The sequence below is a fragment of the Heteronotia binoei genome, chromosome 20, assembly GCF_032191835.1.
Source record: "Heteronotia binoei isolate CCM8104 ecotype False Entrance Well chromosome 20, APGP_CSIRO_Hbin_v1, whole genome shotgun sequence".
Lineage (NCBI taxonomy): Eukaryota > Metazoa > Chordata > Lepidosauria > Squamata > Gekkonidae > Heteronotia > Heteronotia binoei.
Window position 1 is genome coordinate 21,711,208 of NC_083242.1, and position 16,551 is coordinate 21,727,758.

The window sequence follows — 16,551 nt, forward strand, 5'->3', positions numbered from 1 at the left end:
AGATTCTATCCCTATCTCTCACCTATACTATCTAGAATTGAGTTCCCTACTAAAAGACTCTTATTAATTTGAAACTGACAAAAGGCTTTGTACCTTTTGCTAGCACACATAGTACCAAGAATTTGCTGCTGCATGTCAGCCTTGTGCACCCTGCTGTTCCCTATAGACTTCCCTGGCTATATCATAACAGTGAATCCAAGTTTCATAATAATTTGTAATTCAGCAATTGCCCTCTCCATTCCCTCTCCCCAGGACTGAACAGGGATATTGGGGTTTTTTATCTCATTACATATGCTAAACCCACTTTCACCGAGTATAGCTATATATCCACAGTATTCCAGTGTATTTCCCTTTTAGTATCAGAATAATGCTTTTGTATTGACATACTCAAACAAGGGATATTGGCTGTTTATCTCATTACATATACTAAACCCATCTTCCACTATATTTTAATGTATTTTTTTCTAATGGCAAAATAGAATGATGTATATATTTATGTTACATGTTACAAGGTAAATTAGTTGGACAGGGAAAACTTCTGGAAAAGAAATGCCCTAATTTTGACCCAGAGTTTGGTAAATACAGAGGATACCCGGTAAATATTTGGTAAAAAATTACAATGTATCCGAGTAGCACATACAAGATTCTTAAATTATTTAATAATAGATCTCATGAGATTAAAAGAATCATAGAGAAAAATTGGTTTTTGGTGCAGGATATACCAGGCTGTGAAAGGCTCCCCTTTATTGGACTTAAGAAGCCCAGAAGCTTTAGGAATATGTTGATTAGAGCTGATATGAAAACTGATATTAGGAAGGAAACCACAGCCCTGAAAGGGCACTTCCCGTGCGGGGCTTGCTCTATATGCGAATTGGCACGGCGAACGGATGAATTGATTTTCCCACATTTTAAGAAGGAATTGACAACCTGGACAACCTGTGGAAGTAAAAGAGTCATATATTTAATAAAATGTGTATGTTCAAAATTATATGCGGGCTCTACAAGTAGGACCATTAGGAAAAGGATTTGTGAACATTGTTCACGTTTAAGGAACATCCAAAATAACGTTCCTTTAAGCCAACATTTTGCTGAAGCTGATTATTTGCCTTCTGATTTTGTTTTTTCGGTTCAGGAAAAGTTTGAGGCACACCCCTATGTCAGGACAGGTATTCAAAAACGTCTTCTGAGATGAGAAAGTTACTGGATACACACCCTAAGTACAATGGCACCAATGGGTTTAAACCAGAGTCTGGATTGGTCTGTATTTTTGTAACAGGAGGCAATTTGGTCTGTTTGTTGTAACAATATTTTGCTGTAACAATGCTGTGGAAAAAAATTGGCAATAGTGTTATTTGTAACTAAATAGATTTTTAGCAATGCGTGTGCATAGTAGCAAATTGATATAAGGTATTTGGCAATGTTAATTGTATATTGTTATGCTGTCTCTTTAAAACTGCAAGGTGATGTAACAGCTACCATGAGTTTAGAGGGAAACCTTTTGCAATGGGATATATCAAAGCAAGCAGCGTCTGAGATCTTGTAGGGACGCAACCGGCAGCATAGATCCAATGTGAGGCATTGCCCATAGAATGAGTAGGACTGGGTCCCCACTAGTGAATGAACATCTATGAAACTGGTATGTTAAAAAGAGGGGGTTGGGACTATATATATTTTTGTTAATAATGTTTTGGAAAATATTTTGTGTACTGGTTTACATTTTGTCTTAGGAGGAGAAATGCACAGTGATGTGCGATGCAACTTGTGACTGAGGAAGGCGTGGCCGAAACAAGTCTCCTGTTATTCCTTCTCCGAGAATTTATTTCTATGAAAAACAGTATTCTAAGTACTGGAGTCTGGACTGTATCAGAGAATTTTGTATACTGGGACTTTTTGCATTCTTTATGTAATTTTGTTGCATTGGGTCTTTAAATAATATTTCTTTAAGAATCTTGTATGTGCTACTCAGATGCATTGTAATTTTTTGCCTCATGTTGACCCAGGCTTATCAGCAATAGGAATAATTAACAGACATTCTCGCATTCTGATATGCTACTGTTGTATTGGTTGCCCACACAAATGCAATCCAGATCAAAGGTTTTCTGAATTTGTTAATTTTACCATTCTGCTTTTGGATTTTAACTTTGCATTCTAAACCCCACCAATTATATGTAGCTCTGCTTACTGTACCTCATTCCTTGTCTGAAGAAGTATGCATGCACACGAAAGCTTATATTCTGAACAGAAGTTTGTTGGTCATGGAGTCCAGAGGCATAGAGTTGACATCGTTTTCTTGTGCTCCTCCTGGCCTTGTTTGGTCTCACTCTGGAGGTAGTGTGGTAGGGCCATTGCTGGTTTCTAGACCTCTGAAAATGCTTGCCCTCTGCACTGTGAGCACAAGGTGAATGCGGGAATAGGGGTGCAGATGAGGAGAGACTTTCACCCTAGACAGGATGTGAGCATCCTCATCTTTTTGCTGCCTCGGCGTAACTCAAACCCTCTGCAGTTTGGAGTCCAGTCCCACTGACTGTGAAGACGGTCAAGCACCAACACCATGGCCTTTGTGTTCCAGGTGGCTGGCCACAAACATGGAGCTCCTTGGGAATGGGCTCGTCCTTTCTGCAGCTGTACTTGCTGTGCTTAGCAAGCCACACCTCAGCCCAGGAATGGTTGGCTTTTCCATTTCTTGTGCTCTTCAGGTAACCATTGGTTTTTAAAAAAATCTACATTTATTATGCATTGCATTTATAGCCTGCTGTTGTTTGTTTCATAGAATATATATAGAAAGTGGTGTACATGGGGCAGGGGGTGGGCATCCCAGGGGGGTTTTCACATACATCAGGTGCTGACCTGTAACAGGGACCTCTCTGACATAGCTTGACATCCTTAATGGAGAGCCAGTTTGGTGTAGTGGTGAAGTGTGCGGACTCTTATCTGGGAGAACCGGATTTGATTACCCACTCCTTCACATGCACCTGCTAGCATGGCCTTGGGTCAGCCATAGCTCTGGCAGAGGTTGTCCTTGAAAGGGCAGCTGCTGTGAGAGCCCTCTCAGCCCCACCCACCTCACAGGGTGTCTGTTGTGGGGGAGGAAGGTAAAGGAGACTGTGAGCTGCTCTGAGACTCTGTCCTTGAAAGGGCAGCTACCGCGAGAGCCCTCTCAGCCCCACCCACCTCACAGGGTGTCTGTTGTGGGGGAGGGAGGTAAAGGAGATTGTGAGCCCCTCTGAGTCTCTGTCCTTGAAAGGGCAGCTGCTGTGAGAGCCCTCTCCAGCCCCACCCACCTCACAGGGTGTCTGTTGTGGGGGAGGGAGGTAAAGGAGATTGTGAGCCCCTCTGAGTCTCTGTCCTTGAAAGGGCAGCTGCTGCGAGAGCCCTCTCAGCCCCACCCACCTCACAGGGTGTCTGTTGTGGGGGGGGAAGGGAAAGGAGACTGTGAGCCGTTCTGAGACTCTGTCCTTGAAAGGGCAGCTTCTGTGAAAGCTCTCTCCAGCCCCACCCACCTCACAGGGTGTCTGTTGTGGGGGAGGAAGGGAAAGGAGATTGTGAGCCGCTCTGAGACTCTTCAGAGTGGAGGGCAGGATATAAATCCAATATCATCATCTTCTTAATTGGTAAACAAAGCAAAACACTCAACTGAAACAAAAGAAATCCCTTCCATATACAAATTAACCCCCAAAGCAATCCTATGAGAGTTCAGTAGGGATTAAAAGTATGGGATGGGGCAGGGTAAGAGTTAGCTCATACCCCACACACATCTTCTCCCATCAGGCCTTGGATTCAGTGGGAGCTCACAGGAGCACAGCTCCTGAACCTTTCTGAGAGTTCCTCCTCCTCCTTCTGAGAGTTCCACCTCCTTGTCCATTGAATAGTAGGTGCAGCTGCATAATAATTCCTGGATGAGCTCCACCACCTGTTTTTCTACAGAGAGACCCCTGCCTCCCATCAAAATCCCTCCCATGACTGCTTTTAACTCTGCTGGGGAAATAAATGTAACTATCTCACTGCCACTAAAAGCAATGGTAATGGGTGGCAGTGAGCTGATTTCAGTAAGATAAATGGTGTGGGGTGTATGGGAAGAACCCCTTCCCCAGTGTCCTGGCAGCACTCCTTGTGCCCCTCTTCCCTTAGCTTGGAGGGTGTGATTTAGAGCAGAGAATCTGAGCACAAGGAGAAGATTAAGCCCTTCCCCCACTGACTTTTTCCTACTGCAAGACATGTTTAGGAATGGACATGTGGCTTCCAGGGAAGTTTCCAGTTGTTCCTCCAATATTTCCCATTTTTCAGAGGCCTTTTAATTGTTTCATAGTTATTACAATAATAATTAATCTACCATCAACTTTTAACACTGGCATCCTTAGGTATATAGGTAAGGTATGGTGATACGTGAGTAACTGGTCTGTGTTTGTGTTGGAAGGTGCTGTCAAAAAAATACCGTACTGTGGCCATATCTTCAGTTTCTCTTTCCTTTTACCAGGTGACAGGCATTTTGAACTGGATGGTGCGTTCCTTGGCAGATACGGAGAACAACATTGTGTCAGTAGAGAGAGTGAGAGACTACTCTGAGACACCCAAAGAAGTCAGTCGCTATTAATTTTCAGTTCTTCTACAAAACATATTATTGAAGTTCCTTTTGCAAGCAAAGCCTTCAGCAGTCTTTTCCTACCCTGCCCAAAGCTTTGTTAAATTGCTTTGGTTAAGGCCAAACTGTAAATGACACATGCTTGCTGTATATAGTAACTGAACACACAAAAAGTGACTTTGGGGAGGAAGTAGCTGGAAGTGAAGAGAAAGCTGTGGAGAGGCTTGCTTATCTCTTCCACCACCCACTCACTTTTATTTCAGAGGGAAAACCCAGCCCTTTTTCCTAAGAATTCTCTGATAATGCTTGAAAAGTCTGGTTCACTCTAACCGAGGTGGACAAGAGGATTCCACTCAGGGGTCATTTTGTAGAAAAATAGGTGGTAGAGCTCATCATAACTTTAGCATATGCTGCTGCCCCCACCCAAAAGCAACCTGATGCAAGAAAGGAGAACCCCGGGGCAGCGAGTCCTACTTGGGCAGGCTAGAGATCCAGCCAGCCCAAGCAGGCCTCACTCACCTGGGGCTCTCCTGGGCTGCCTCCTCCCAGTCAAAAGGCCAGCAAACTGCCCATCACCCAAAATCACATAAGAAGTGGAGAAAGGGTGGTGGGGGTTCTCCAGGGGTTAATGAGGGCTGCTGGGAGTGTGGCAAAGCCCCTGGTGGTCGACTGGCTGCCCGCTCTCCTAATCCAGGGATTGTTATGCAGCTGCATCTACTATTCAATAGACAAGGGAGGTGGGGAGGAGGAGGCAGAACCCTCAGAAAGGTTCAGGAGCTATTCTCCTGGGAGCTCCCGCTGAATCTGAGACTTCATTCCACTATACATTTAAGACTAAAACCAAGCATACACCAATAAATAAAACATCCCAAGTGAAATTTTCACCTACATTCATGGTGCTTTTTTTGCCTGCTTTGTCATTGTGGGAACATGGGCCTCTGGTGTCCTGAATATGAGATGTTTCTTTGTATTTTATCCAGGCTCCTTGGACTTTGGGTAGCAGCTTTCTAAGTGAGAACTGGCCTCCTGAAGGAATGATTGAATTTAAAAATTACAGCTTACGCTGCAGGCCAGACCTGGAGCTATCACTGAAGAATATTAACATCAAGATCAATGGGCGAGAAAAAGTAAGTCATCCAGGCTTCTGTTATGGTTTAGGGACTTTAACAGGCAAGTACTGTTGAAAAAGCATCTCTTTCAAACACAGACTTTGACCGATTCCCCACTAGCCTTACCCTGCTCTCCCTCTCCTCTTCTCCGGGGGGGGGCTTCTGTCGGATTTCGCACAAGCTTCCCTGGGGCTGCAACTCGCTCCGCCTTTTTTATGCAGCAAGAAAGATCCTCTAAAAACCAGTTTCTGTTTGTTGTGCCAAAGAGGCGATGCGAGTTGCAGCCCCAGGGCAGCTTGTGCAAAATCCGACAGAAGCCCCATGGAGAAGAGGAGAGTGAGAGTGGGGTAAGCCTAGTGGGGAATTGGTCTTGGTTAGATTTTAAGCAGGTTTTTTAAAGCCAGTTTGGTGTAGTGGTTAAGTGCATGGTGTCACGGGCTGAGGCCGGGTCAGGCAAAGTCCAGGGACAGTCCAAGGTCTGTAGCTTGTGAGCAAAGAGGGTCCAAGGTGCCAAAACCAAATCACAGGCCAGGTATCGCAGGCCAGAGGTTCAGAAGCCAAAGTCAGGGGGTCCAGAAGTCAATGCCAGAGTCAGGGGGTCCAGAAGCCAAAGTCAAAAGCCGAAGTGGATGCTAGAACGTCAGGTAAGTGACTAGTTGCTTCCACAAAGCCTCCTCCCAAAGCCCACAGCTATATAGCCCTCTGCTGGCTGTTGCCCATTTGGGCTAATTGCTGGCTCAGAGAGGCAGCCAGGATCCTGCTGAGACTCAAGCATCCTCACTCCAGAAGGGCCAGAATCCTTTCAAAACTCAGGGCTCAGGGAGCGTCTTGCTTGTGAGCGTGCTGCCCTCCTCCGATCCCTGAGGTCCTGACGAAGGCGGTCACGCACCCGAGCCACCCGAGAGGGCGAGGCAGGGGGGCTTGGATCTTCTCCAGCAGGAGGCAGGGGCACTGGTGCAGGTGGCAGGGGCACAGTTTCTTCTGCAGGCTCAGCTTCTTCTGCAGGGCCCCCAGCACCCATGACACGTGGACTCTTATCTGGAAGAACCGGGTTTGATCCCCCCACTCCTCCACTTGCACCTGCTGGAATGGCCTTCACTCTGGCAGAGGTAGTCCTTGAAAGGGCAGCTGCTGTGAGAGCCCTCTCAGCCCCACCCACCTCACAGGGTGTCTGTTGTGGGGGGAGAAGATAGAGGAGATTGTAAGCTGCTCTGAGTCTCTGATTCAGAGAGAAGGGTGGGGTATAAATCTGCAATTCTTCTTCTAAAGCTAATATTAATAACCTGATTAGCCATTCTCCTGCAGTGCCAGCTAGGCTAAAAACTTCACATCATCCAGTTACACAGACATTCCTGACTAATACGTCTTAAAACAGCTTCTGAAAAACCATGAGGGGCTATCTTCTTTGTGATTTCTCAAGAAGGCAGTTCCATAACATAGGGGCCTCCACTATAAAAGCCTCAAGAGCAACTCAGATCTTTCTTCTCAGACTTCTGTTATATTCCTAGGTTGGCATATCTGGCCGGACAGGGGCTGGGAAATCCTCTTTGGCAATGGGTCTCCTCCGGCTAGTGGAAGCAGCAGAGGGAGATATCTTGGTTGACGGGATCAACATTGCCCAATTAGGTCTGCATGATCTGAGAAGCAAGATAACCATTATCCCCCAGGTAGGAAGTTGGTTTCTCCCTCCCCCCCCCCCCCGGTGCTGTTTTAATTTCAACTTTCCAACATTCTCAACATATTAAAGCAGTAAATCACATAGATCAAATCACAATTAATCTAACATTTGAAGGGAAAAAGGAAAGGTCTCCTGTGCAAGCACCAGTCGTTTCCGACTCTGGGGTGACGTCGCATCACGACGTTTTCACGGCAGACTTTTTACGGGGTGGTTTGCCATTGCTCATTTCCTCACATTTAAAACTCATACCCAAATTGAAATCTGATCATAAACTTTCCCAGGATCAGTATATCCAGGGCTTTTTTTGAGCAGGAACACACAGGAATGTCGTTCCAGCTGGCTTGGTGCCAGTGGTTGCGACTTAATATATAAATGAACTCCTGCTGGGCTTTTTCTACAGAAAAAGCCCCTGTGTGAAACAATGGTGATGTCAGGGGGTGTGACCTAATATGCAAATGAGTTTCTGCTGGACTTTTTCTACAACAGAAGCCCTGAGTATATCTTATATCTATTAATTATCCTTATAGCTGGAAGTTGGTTTGTAACAGCAGTGATACCAAAGGTTCTTTCTTGCCTAGATAAATTCTTCTAACGTTTGTTTGCAGATAAGAACATAAGAGAAGCCATGTTGGATCAGGCCAATGGCCCATCCAGTTCAACACTCTGTATCACACAGTGGCCAAAATATATATATACACGCACACACACACACATAGGGGCTAATAACCACTGATGGACCTCTGCTCCATATTTTTATCCAATCCCCTCTTGAAGCTGGCTATACTTGTAGCCGCCACCACCTCCTGTGGCAGTGAATTCCACATGTTAATCACCCTTAGGGTGAAGAAGTACTTCCTTTTATCCATTCTAACCTGACTGCTCAGCAATTTCATTGAGTTCCCATGAGTTCTTGTATTGTGAGAAAGGGAGAAAAGGACTTCTTTCTCTACTTTCTCCATCCCATGCATAATCTTGTAAACCTCTATCATGTCAACCCGTTGTCGATGTGTCTCCAAGCTAAAGAGCCCCAAGCGTTTTAACCTTTCTTCATAGGGAAAGTGTTCCAAACCTTTAATCCTAGTTGCCCTTTTGCTGCACTTTTTCCAATGCTATAATATCCTTTTTGAGGTGCAGTGACCAGAATTGCACACAATACTCCAAATGAAACCGCACCATCGATTTATACAGGGGCATTATGATACTGGCTGATGTGTTTTCAATTCCCTTCCTAATAATTCCCAGCATGGCCTTTTTTATTGCAATCGCGCACTGTCTTGACATTAGGGGCCTTCCAGGCCAATGATTATTAATTTCAGGAAGCACCTTTCATTTCATCTATTTACAAAACCTACGCTTGTAGATAGTTTAATTTTATATTCCCCCTCCCTCCCCAGGACCCGGTCTTGTTTCCAGATTCTCTCAGAAGGAACCTTGATCCTCTGAATGAGTACTCTGATGAAGACATCTGGATTGCTTTGGAACGGGTTCTGCTGAAGAGCTTTGTCTTGGATCAGCCTGACCGTTTGGCCTATGAGTGCTCTGAAGGTGGTAGAAATCTGAGGTACCCAAAATGTGGGAAGAAAAGACACCCTCATTGGTTTCAGATCTTATGGGCTGATTGACTTTCCAGTGTTCTCCAACCAACACTGCCTATTGTTGCCCCCACAACCGATATGCTATGAATGCTGGCAAAGATGCAGAGCAAAAGTACTCTGAACACATGTGTCTCTTTATCAAATCACCTTCTCATGTCTCTTGGCTATAGTTCAGCAGTAAAGCAGGGGATTTTTAAAGGCAGTTCAACCGCCAGCATTTCCAGGTAAAAAAAATCTCTGATAGGCAGCTAGGAAAGACCCGAGACCTTGAAGGTATTGATTTTGGTGAATCAAATAATTGACATGATATTTGAAGAAGCTTCATATGTGTTTAAGATTACACCCAACCTGGGGTCATTTTGTAGAAAAAGAGGTACTGGAACTCATTAGCGCAACTCATTTGCGTATGCCACACATCCCTGACATCACCAGAAAGTGATGCATCTACCTTAAAATGCTTCTGGAATTATACTTGCCATCATAAAACCTTACTCCCATCATACTTTTAAAAATTACTTTCTCCTATGTGGCCACAGTGGCATGATGAAGATTTCCATCTGTCAGCTTTATATGTTTTTCTTATTTTCCCATTTTTTTGTGGGGGGAAATATTTGAAAGTTAGTCACATCTTAGGGTTCAGCAAAATTCTCACAGGGGTTTGAACAATGGAGCCCAGAAGTAAGTATTGGGGGGGGGGGGCAGTGTAAGAAGGAAAAAGCACAAGAAAATTCAGAGGTTCCAGAGCTCTGCTGCTGTGAGCTCCTGCCCAAAATGAGCCTGCTCTGAACACGTGTGTTTCTTTACCAAACCACCTTCTCATGTCTCATGGCTATAGCTCAGCATTTCAGCCTTCATCATTTCCAGGTAAAGAATCTCTGATAGGCAGCTAGGAAAGATCTGAGACATTGGAGGCGGCCTCAGATTCAGCAGGAGCTCACAGGAGCACAGCTCCTGAACCTTTCTGAGGGTTCCCCCTCTTCCTCCCCACCTTGTGTATTGAATAGTAGGTGCAGCTGCATAACAATCTCTGGATTAGGAGTGTGGGCAGCCAGCCAGCCACCAGGGGTTTTGCCACGCCCCCAGGAGCCCTCGTTAACCTCTGGAGAAGCCCGCACCACCCTTTCTCCACTTCTTATGGGATTTTGGGTTGCAGGTGGCTTGCTGGCCTTTTAACTGTGGGAGGGGGCAGCCCAGGAGAGCCCCAAGTGAGCAAGGCCTGCTTGGGCTGGCAGGATCTCTAGCCAAGGACTCTCCTTTCTTGTGTTGGGTTGCTTTTGGCTGGTGGGGGAGGGCAGCATATGCTAATGTTATGCTAATGAGCTCTGCCACCTGTTTTTCTACAAAATGACCCCTGCTTGGAGGTATTGGTTTTGGTGAACCAGTGAAGTGATGTGATATTCGAAGATGCTTCATATGTGTTCAAGACTACACACTGTTATTCTTGTTCACAGGGAGGGTGGGATATAAATAAAAAGGGAAAGGTGCAAGCACCAGTCGTTTCCGAATCTGGGGTGATGTTGCTTTCACAATGTTTTCACGGCAGACTTTTTACGGGGTGGTTTGCCATTGCCTCCCCCAGTCATCTACACCAGGGGTGGCCAACAGTAGCTCTCCAGATTTTTTTTGCCTACAACTCCCATCAGCCCAAGCCATTGGCCATGCTGGCTGGGGCTGATGGGAGTTGTAGGCAAAAAACATCTGGAGAGCTACCGTTGGCCACCCCGATCTACACTTTCCCCCCAGCAACCTGGGTACTAATTTGACCGACCTCGGAAGGCTGAGTCAACCTCAAGCCGGCTACCTGAACCAGCTTCTGCTGGGATCGAACTCAAGTCGTGAGCAGAGAGCTCAGACTGCAGTACTGCAGCTTTACCACTCTGCGCCACAGGGCTCTTCGGGATATAGATATAAATATAAAATAAATAGGAAACCCTTGTCTAAAGGGAAGGGGAACCCTGAACCAAAGCTGTTCTTGCAAGGTGCTGATGACCCATGGTGACACCAGAACCTTGACCTGTCCCTCTGTCTTCCATTTAGTGTTGGCCAGCGGCAGCTCATCTGCCTGGCACGAGCATTGCTTCGAAAAACTCGAATCCTGGTTCTGGATGAAGCCACTGCAGCGGTGGATCCCAAGACGGATGTGCAGCTTCAGGCAACCCTAAAGACTCAGTTCAGCGAATGCACTGTCCTCACCATAGCCCACCGGGTTAAGACCATCATGGACTATGACAGGTAGGAGGTTCATGTTAGGCATCTGCAGCCTTTCTTTTTTTGAGACTTTGCCCTGACGCCCACTATTGGTCATCCTGACCTACCTCATAGGTTTGTTGTGATGATGGTGGGTAGACTGAGGGACTGCTTACACTGCCACGTGTGCTGTCCAAAGGAAAGACCTGGTCAAAAAATGTAGTAAAATAATCATGTGTCTGTTCAAAAAGATATAAACCACCCTTTCTGAGACAGTTAAAAGTTTAAAAGAAAACGACGAATCCTGAAGTCAATTCAAATTTAACAGAAATTAAAACAAAATAACAGGGAAATCCCAAAACCAGTTAAAATTCAACAGGGCTGTAATTAAGGGTGTGTGCATACGCACCAAGGATTTTTCAGATTGGGTATACTGGAAACCAAAATATTCAGGATTCTTGGAAAAACTCGAATTCCTATACCAGTATGGTATTTAGATTTGTTTTTTTAAAAAAAAAAATCCTGAAAGAGAGAGAGAGAGTGATCAATCCATTATAGGCTATGGGACCATTATAGGGCCTTTCTGCTCCAGTCATTTCCTTTGCTTTCTCCATGCATCTCCATGCATCTTTTAAATTTAGTTCTGCATTTCCTTCCGTTTTCATCTTGTATGTCCATTGGGTTTTCTTCTTCATTGTGCATTGCTTTTTGCCCACTCAGCTCTCAGTTCACTTTCCTTCTGTTGTATCCCTGGCTTTTCTGAAAGTTGTTTTGTGGCGGACTTTTCACTTGCCTCGCTTCCAAGCCAAAGGTAATTCAGAAGCATACACATTTCCATGGATCTTTCAACCCCACACTTTTCCTGCCCCTCTTTTTTTTTTGTCAACTCCACTACCAAGATTGAGAGGGTTTTTTTCCTCCCCCGCAAGTCACAAGGGATGTTCCATTCTGATTTTTAAAAGTGTGGTTTTTAGCTTGAAGCTGCAGGATAAATACACCATACGGTGTAAGATTGGTGCCGATGGCAGGCACAGAAATCTGTAGTCAAGTTTAAAGGTTTCACTGCTTGGATACTCTGCAGGAAGTTGTGAGTACAGAAAGGGCCACAATCAATGAGGAATCTTATCTTCAATATCTTCTTATCCAATATCCAATTAAATCCAATATCTTCAATATCTTCTTATCTGGGGGTATCCACGGGCCTGGGGGAGGGCTGTTCTTTTTAAAGATAGAGGCACCAAAATTTAATTTTCATTGCAGCTTCTGGTGCCTCTTCTCAAAAGAACCCCCAAGTTTCAAAAAGATTGGACCAGGGGATCCCAGTCTTTTCAGTAGAAACTGAAGGTGGGGAGGGATTTTTTTCAAGTGCAGCAGAACCAGCGCATGTACAGAGTGCTCCACAGGACCAGCGCATGTACAGAGTGCTCCACAGAACCACCCTTGATTGGTGCTCCATGAGCCGCACCTCCATGGGGCTGGTGGGTGTCCCCACATGCAGCAAAGAACAAGGGCAGATGATGGCGTGGACCAAATTTTTAAATTTGCAATTGCTGAACACCTGAAGTGGAATGCTAAAATGGCCATTTGGAGGAAGGAACTCTGGTTTCAATCACAAGAGCACAAATCAGGCAGCTGCCACACCGGTAATGGCCAGCCAATGGATGTGCCGCTGCTCACGGGGTTACTACAGCTGACCTAATGATCTGATCCCTGATTGACCTGGTGCATTTTAGACCAGCAATAGGGGGATATTAGCAACCTGGTCTTTCCTTAAGAAAAAAAAAGCAATGGATTTGTTATTGGAGGACCCTGAAAATTTAATATTAGGATGAAGACTACTAAGCCAGTAGATGAAAGGCTGTACCAACTTGTTCATCCTGGACTATGAAAAACTGACCATCAATGAAACCTTTGTAGGCATAAATATTAGCCAAAAACAGGTTAGCGGCCTCATTACAAATGTATTGTTCTTCCATCCTAGCCATGTACAAATCTGCCACACTGGGTGCAAAAGTGCTACCCAATCAGAATCATAGAGTTGGAAGGGACCTCCAGAGTCATCTAGTCCAACCCTCTGTACAATGCAGGAAACTCACAAATGCCTCCTCCTAAATTCACAGGATCCTCATTGCTGTCAGATGGCCATCTAGCCTCTGTTTAAAAACCTCCAAGGAAGGAGAGCCCACCACCTCCCGTGGAAGCCTGTTCCACTGAGAAACCGCTCTAATGGTCAGGAAGTTCTTCCTAATGTTGAGCCGGAAACTCTTTTGATTTAATTTCAACCCATTGGTTCTGGCCACAGAAAACACGTCTGCCTGATCCAACATGGCTTCTCTTGTGTTCTTATGTTCTTTCTTTCCATGTCTTTCTTTTCCTTTCCTTCCATTTCATTCTTTCCCTTTCTTTCTTTCCCTTTCTTTTTCTTTCCTTCCTTCCATTTTTACTGGATGAAACTTTTCTGTTCATCATACTGTTGTTGCAGACATAGGAGCTCTACCAATGAAAAGTTGGCACTCCCAGCTGGCCTTTCTATGAGATTTCTGTGTGAGTGAGTGAGAGTGAGAGGTTTGGGGCAGAAAGAGATTATTGGAGATTACTGCACTCAACAGCACTGGAAGTGATGGTACTATGACTTGGCACTATTTTACTGGTCCTGCTTTTAACAGCTGTCTGATACCCAAATTAAACTTCTCCTGTAGATATTAAAAAGGATGAAAGAAGTTCACTGGCTAAATATCTGCACAACAGGTTGCTTTTAAAGGCATGGGAAACTCAGCCAGTAAAAAGCTGCAGGGCCCTCATATATAGGGTTGCCAAGTCCAATCCTAGAAATATCTGGGGACTTTGGGGGTGGAGCCAGGAGACTTTGGGGGTGGAGCCAGGAGACACTAGGGTGGAGCTACGGGGGGGGGGGGGAACGGCGCCGAGGAGCATGGCGAGCCGCCTCGCAGCTGCTGCCTCTTCTCCGCTCGCCGTGGCTGCTCCTCCGAGATGGGCTCAGCCTGAGCCCATCTCAGAGGAGCAGCCACGGCGAGCAGAGAAGAGGTGGCAGTAGCACAGCGGCCTTGCCCGCTCCGCCTCTGGGGTGGAAGCGGAGGGGGGGGTGGAGGCGGGCCGAGGGCATGGCGAGCGGCAAGTCCGGGTCCTAGAAGGGCCCGGATTCGCGGTTTGCCATGCTCCTGGCCCGCCTCGCCCTCCCTTTCTCTGGTTTTGCCTGCCGCCTCTTGGCTGCTCCTCCGAGATGGGCTCAGCCTGGGCCGATCTCGGAGGAGCAGCTGCGGTGGGCAGGGAGGGGGTGGCAGCGGCGCGGCGGCCTCGCCTGCTCCAGGATCAGGCGGCTCGCCATGCTCCCTGGCGCCATTCCCCCCCTCACTCCGCTTCCATTTTTTGGGGGAACGGGGGAAGAGGGTGGAAATCCTGGGGTCTCCCGCCAGGGCGGGAGGGTTGGGAAGCCTACTCATAAATATCCTCATAAATACAAAAGCTTGTATGAACTTCATATAACTTAAAATTAATCCATCAATTGCAGTAAGTTCTCTGCTACCTTTCACACCAATTTCCCAGTGTTACAGTCAAGTATGAAAAATAGCTGTCAAAAGATTTTCTTGAAATCATGCAAGCTTGGTTGTAGTTTGAGGCAGGGTTCCAGTAGCAGCAGCTGAAGGAAGGGCCTACTAAATGTGTCAGCATATTTTGAGGCAGAGCAGCTGCCAGGGCCCAGTGTGGGTGGTACACAGCACTGGCATTCCTGATGGCAATGGCAACAGCACTCCCAACTGCATACACTGGCCAGTGCTGTTGAGGAAGGGGTGTGTAGGTGGTGCAGGCAATTGAACATGGGCATTAGGAGTGCTTGCAAACTGGAGAAGAACACACAAACAAATGCACGCAGGTGTGAGGGTGGAAAGAGAGGACCCTGGGAATGTATGACAGAGTTGCAAACCGCACACTTTCCACCACCATTTTGGCTCAGCATGAGTTTCAGAGAGATTTTTCTGAAAATGAAGTTACTTCAGAGAAGAGGCAGGTTTGAGGAGTGCCCTGGAAGTGACATCACAGGAAGAAGTGGAGTTTTGGTTCAGTGTGCCTTGGAAGTGACATCACTTTGCCCTTGACCTGGAAATGACACCATAGGAAATGACATAATTTCTGTCTTCCAGCTCCACCTCCAAAGTCTCCTGGCTCCACCCCCGAATTTTAGTGGGCTACGAAGGAGAAGTGTAAAAATAACCAGGCTACGGGAAAGAACAGTTTGGGAAACCCTGCTTTATAGCCAAAAATACATTCCTCTCTCTATATGACTGAAAAGAATAGCCGATAAATACCAATAAGGTATTTTCCAACTATTTTCCAGTTTGGATTGAGCCAAAAGCACACCTCCACTTCTAACTTATAATAAAACAAATGTCAGAAACTAGGAGCAGAAATACCAACATTCTTTCAACATTCTGACAGGTCAGAAAGATCGCTGTCTCTGGAAAGAGGAAAGATGTCATGTTAAGAAAGCTTCTTTGGGGGAAGACACTCTTGCTAGGAGCCATCACCAAAAAGGCTGTGCTCCTAGTGTCTGACAAACAAGCATCCACAAAAAATCGGGATCTGTAGTGGGGCCTGACTGCTGGTCTCATGGTCTGAGAGGAATCATATGGGAGGAGAAGCTTCTAGGACTGTGTTTGGCTTTGTAGCAACTCGTTTTATGTCTCTCAACAGTGAAATTCCTTTTTCTAACATTTGCAGGATTCTAGTGATGGAAAGTGGTCACGTGGCAGAATTTGATATCCCAGAGGCATTAATAGCCCAGAAAGGGCTTTTCTACAGAATGGCTGAAGAATCCGGCCTAATGTGACCAAAGTCCAGGAACATTCAGTGCTGCAGAGCCACTGTTGATCTTAATTAAATACTTCACCTTGCAACATCCCAGTCAGAGAGGTAACTGTTGTTCTTTCCATTGAACTGAAAGGCAACTGAGGCTGAAAGAAGACTTGCTCAAAACCCAAAGTACATCTGTGGATGCTCAGGCTAGATTTCCAAGGCTCAGGTCTGGCATGCAGGCATGCAAAAGGAATATCTATGTCAGAGGTGTCAAACTCATTTGTTACGGAGGTCGGATTTGACATAAATTTTTGTTGGGCAGGACCATGTGTGCCATAAAAAGTAACATGAAGTACCAGAGATATAAACTTTATAAAGATTATTTCAGATGCCAAATGGCAGAAGCAGGTTTGATTGGATTAGGAAATAGCACCTAATATTGTTTTATGTGTTTTTATGTATGATGTATTTTTATATTTCTCTGTTTTATGGTTTATATCAGTACTGGTTTTTATGCCCTTTTGGAATGTGAGCCACCCTGAGCCTGCTTCGGCAGGGAGGGCAGGATATAAGACAAATAAATAAATAAGC

At 45.7% G+C, this 16,551-nt stretch overlaps 1 protein-coding gene across 1 annotated transcript in view; it reads left to right on the plus strand.

Annotated features, from left to right (window-relative positions):
• Positions 1-16,086, plus strand: part of ABCC6 (ATP binding cassette subfamily C member 6) — a 67,650-nt gene extending 51,564 nt beyond the window's left edge. Inside the window, exons 25-31 of the mRNA XM_060261036.1 lie at positions 2,570-2,696; positions 4,475-4,576; positions 5,560-5,706; positions 7,197-7,355; positions 8,761-8,927; positions 10,999-11,193; positions 15,886-16,086. Coding sequence (XP_060117019.1) covers positions 2,570-2,696; positions 4,475-4,576; positions 5,560-5,706; positions 7,197-7,355; positions 8,761-8,927; positions 10,999-11,193; positions 15,886-15,994 — 1,006 coding nt within the window. The 3' untranslated portion in view covers positions 15,995-16,086. The remainder of the gene's footprint in view (positions 1-2,569; positions 2,697-4,474; positions 4,577-5,559; positions 5,707-7,196; positions 7,356-8,760; positions 8,928-10,998; positions 11,194-15,885) is intronic.
• Positions 16,087-16,551: the final 465 nt, after the last annotated feature.